Source organism: Ischnura elegans, chromosome 2 (genome assembly GCF_921293095.1).
Source record: "Ischnura elegans chromosome 2, ioIscEleg1.1, whole genome shotgun sequence".
NCBI lineage: Eukaryota > Metazoa > Arthropoda > Insecta > Odonata > Coenagrionidae > Ischnura > Ischnura elegans.
The window spans coordinates 92,795,334-92,799,985 of record NC_060247.1 but is presented as its reverse complement, the minus strand read 5'-3'; the positions used below and the strand labels follow the sequence as shown (position 1 = coordinate 92,799,985).

General features: G+C 38.9%; 1 protein-coding gene across 1 annotated transcript; it reads left to right on the top strand.

Annotated features, from left to right (window-relative positions):
- Window positions 1-839: 839 nt before the first annotated feature.
- On the top strand, window positions 840-4,152 carry LOC124154171. Its single transcript, XM_046527733.1, has 2 exons — window positions 840-919; window positions 3,177-4,152. The coding sequence occupies exon 2, from the start codon at window positions 3,229-3,231 to the stop codon at window positions 3,859-3,861; it is 633 nt and encodes a 210-aa protein (XP_046383689.1). The 5' UTR covers window positions 840-919; window positions 3,177-3,228; the 3' UTR covers window positions 3,862-4,152.
- The last annotated feature ends 500 nt before the right edge of the window (window positions 4,153-4,652 follow it).

Genomic DNA, 4,652 nt, shown 5'->3' with positions numbered 1-4,652 from the left:
AATGCTTCACGAAGTAATTCAAGAAGAGGCAATTAAGATTTAACCTCTCAAGCGAGTATATATACGTCCTAGATATTCCGTTCTTATACAAAACATTTATAAGGAATATTGCTATTCTTGTCTCATTGAATTTAAGTAATTCCTTTTTTTCAGTATATTCCTATTGATATGTTTTCTTATGTATCAACTGTCGGAGGATGAAGAACGTTAAGTTCCATAGGTTCCATATAATAAGCGAGTAATTCATGGAATATTCACTCTCAACCAGTGCAGGTGGATTCAAGATTGTGACAAGAAGGGGGCTAGGTACCTGGGGTAACTTAGGTAACGTGGGGGGATTGGGAGTAAACCTTCCCCGACAACTGAACAAAATTATTATTTTCTTAAACTCTAAATATAATGGTGTATTAAAAAACTCAAGATATAATGGTAATATTTAGAGGCTCTCTGGATCCGCCACTGCTCTTAAATGACTAGAAAGGCCTACTGTCATCCGCGGCTCGCGAAGTAATTCAAGACCTTTATACTTCTACTACTCCGACGATTGTTCAAATGATTCTTCGATTCTTACATGATTCTTCAATTCTTATGATTCTTCGGTTCTTAAACGAATCTGCGATTCTTAAATGATTCTTCGATTCTAAATGATTCTTCGATTCTAAATGATTCTTCGATTCTAAATGATTCTTCGATTCTAAATGATTCTTCGATTCTAAATGATTCTTCATGAACCACACGATTCTTTATGAACCCTTTGAACGAGGAGCGTATTTCGATTCATTCGGTTCATGCCAATGAACCGTTCAAAATGAACGATTCATTCATGAACGACACAGCTCTAATCTTTGATGATAGCCCACTGAGTTTGATGAGCTGGTCAGGAGAAGCCATTGATATTGGTATAAAAGTGATAATACAGGTAAAATTTTCGATTTTATTGTAATTAGCATAGTTTATTTATCGTGTATATATCGCATGGTGATACAAAAATTAAGATTATCTGAGCGGGAATTGTTCCTTCGTGCTTCGTTCAAAATAATCGGAGCATGCGTTAAGTACTATAATTTCGGAAGTACTGTAAGCTATTTTTGCGAGCATTCGGTGTCTTAAATAGTGTGGGCCTATGTGATGTATGCCTACGTATGGGTTTGTACGCACTAACGGATATGTGACCGGTTTGTTACGCACAACTATTGACTTGTCAGATAATTTTCAGAATCAGGGGCCGGTAATCTCTAGTGAAATTAAACATTTACCGAGTGGCAGTTGTAAAGTAAGTGAAGAAATAATTTAAGGCTCACAAAGTGGTTCACGAGCTATTGTGATAATTCTCAAAAGCCTTGCTTTATCCGGGACGATTTAAGTAATATACAATTAAGTGAATGATGAAGAATTATCAGCGAACGGTAAACCTCTCACTGATGTAGGCGAGGAGGAATAATGAAAACTTGGACAATGACATACCAGCCCACATAGTTCCTCCGCCACATGTCCGAGTAAAAAAGATGCTCTTAATATGATCGTGATTTTATGTTCTTGAGCTCTAAACAAACACACAACCTCTATCTACAACCGGCGCGGTAATAATATGAGTGCCTATAAGGTGTTTCAGGTGGAATCTGCAATTCTTCATAAGGTAGTAGGGTAGACAATTTTAAGCATGTTAATCCATAAACATGGGGTCGCCGGAGATTAGATTAGGAATAAGACGATAAGGAATATGGCAGAAGTCGTCGAGATCTCAAGAAAGGTACTACAGGGAAGGATGCGATGGTTCGCACATAGTTTTAGAATGGGTGATAAGTATGTGGGGAACATAATTCCAAATTTGCCAGTAGAAGGAAAGAACTAGCGCAAGACCGAAGAAAAGATGGAGGGACTATGTTGAGAATGATTTGAGGGAGAGGGGTTAAACTGAAAGGGATGCCTATGATCGACTGTCTTGGAGGAGACCAGGTTAGAACAGTGACCCCTAATGGGAATGAAGCTGCGTTAAAGAAGAAGCATGAGGTCACAGCACCTTAAGTACTGAGCTATTGCTATATAAATATTTTTTTTAGATGTCCTTAAACAGTTACCTTGAAGAGTGTTTTTCTTGGATATCCAGCCTTTTCAACATTTTATATAATAATTGTGATTTTTAAGGATATTGAACAATTAAGGTGGTGATGTAAAAAAAATGAATATGGAGAATCTTTCAAACGGCGTGAAAAGGTGAGCAGTGGGCTACCCACGAAAAGTGCCATGTGCTCCCTTTGACCCGCCAAACATGCGATGAGCCTCACACGGAAAATGTTTGTGGAAGGAGTCGTGTGTGCATGAAGTCCGACTTCCACCGCTCAGGACTCCAACACGCACAGTGTGCGCAAAAGGAGTCGTGTGCCCATGGAGTCCAACTCCCACCGCACACGACTCCAACCCGCACAATATGCGCTGAGGGAGTCGTGAGCTCTGGGAGTCTTGACTTCACCTTGCACAATTCCAGTGCACTTTGTGCGGGTAGGGAGTTGTGCTTGGAGCCAACTTTTACGAAAAATTTTACTGTTCACGACTCCAACATGCACAGTGTGCATGGAGGGAGTCGTGTGCAGAGGGTAGAGAGTCACGACTCACCAAATAAGACACTCTCACCTCATAGCTCTATGTATTGGCTCTTAGGCTGAATCCTGAGTTGTAAGAACTGTTGCTGATGATTTGGAGTTTTAAAACAGATCATATTCTTATAAGGCCCTTTTTTATTTATTCCTCCTTATGCAGTACATGAATCAGTATTAACGAGCCTATGAGAAAGAATTGAAATCTGATAATGAAGTAGTTTTTTTTACTTGAAACGATATCTTTCATATCATCCTTCTTTTTTCTATACTCATGCCATTGTATTAGACCACTTGGTTTAGGAAATGTTATCCTATCAGTGAGGACATAAGATGTCAGCTCAGGCAATTTGATTTCAGGTTTGCTGGAATAATTCAATTGCAGAAATTCCTTTTTATTTATCACATGCTGGAGAACATTTATTATCCTATTAACTGAATCCGTCAGCCACCTGAAAAATATAAGAACAACAAATAATGATTAATGACTACTTATGTAATGTGTATATTTTGGCAAAAAAAATAAATGATAATGTATGTACATTGCCATTAAGAAAGAATATTCTTTGCCATTTATTTCAGTGATTAATTAACTCACCGCTACATCTGCATCCACGCTACTGTAATCAAAGCAATGGCAACTGGATCATCTAGTGCATCAGCCTCCGGGCAGAGCGTAGAGGATAAGCTCTTCACTGGGGTGGTTGAAAGCCCATTCGACCAGTTTGAGGAGATGCTGGCAGCCTTAAACGATGTGAACATAAAGCGTGGTGATCAGAAAACCACCCTCCTGCTTATGGCTGTGAAACTGGGTAAGGTTGACTGGGTGGAGGGACTCCTGGCTATGGGGGCAGATCCTCATACCAAGAGCGAGGATGGCCTGTATCCATTGAAACGAGCTGAAGAAATGGCAGGGGATGAACCTGGGAATGCTGATCGCCAACTCATTTGGAGGTTTATCCGTATGGTGGAGAGAAGAGACAGAGTCAAGCGTGGTCAGCCCTCAAGGAGTAATGCTGCTGCTGACTCTGGTGATTTGCAGGATGTGATAGCTGCTGTGAAAGAGTCTGTTACAGCCTTGAAAGCAGAAATGCCCACCTTTGTCAGTCAAATGACCGGAATGACCACAACAGTAGGTGAAATGAAAGAGACTGTGACCTCCAGAGATGGGAAGCTCGAGGGATTGCAGGATATCATTATGTCCTCTGCACAAGAGATAAAGGCATTGAAGGAGAAACTGGAGCAGAGAAAGGTGATTTCCACCTGAGAATATTATTCATGATGCTGGTGACTCCTCCTTGGATTTAGGAGTTAATGTATAAGTTTTTAATGTTCCTGTTTACCTCCATGTATTGAGGTTTTATACGATTTTATGAGAGTTGAAAAGTTTTATAAGATTCTACTGTTCTACAATTTTATGGGATCATTTTGGATCAGAAGATGATGATTCAATTTTTCCTAAGAAAGGTTTTGAGGTTAAGGTTCAAGTATTCCATTATATTATCCATATTGTATGTTTGATATTGTCAATTTTTTCTAATAAAATGAGTTGCTCATATCTTTTTTTGTACCTGAATTTCTAATATAAAACTAGGGAGTTAGATCATTTGGCTGTTGAAAAGTCAGGCAAGTGCTGAAGACCTTTGATGCTGGTTGGAGGAAGTGGAGTAAGGTACTGGAGGGATCACTTGCATAACTAATATGCCGGCTTTTGCTATCATCAGGTGATTGGATCAATATCAATAAGTTTTCATTCCTTATATAGTGAGTGTGAGAAGATTTGGTCAGGATTTCATTTTTGTATTCGGAGGAAATGAAATTTGCATGCTTCACTACCTTTAAATGACTGTAATGAAATTCCCATTAACATCTACTGCAGACTTGGGCCTTAGGAATGAGATATGTACGTATTTGATTTATGATTGTGGAAAATAATTTTTTCTTTCTACCAACTTTCATGAAAATGCTAATGATTAGTGTAAATATCTCTTGCCCATGAGTTTAATGCTTTTTATTTTTGTAAGTATCAATGCACTCACTTCTGATGCAAAAGGTATC

Coding starts and splice junctions, on each gene's coding strand:
- LOC124154171 (XM_046527733.1), top strand. CDS start 3,229: ATGGCAACTGGATCATCTAGTGCATCAGCCTCCGGGCAGAGCGTAGAG.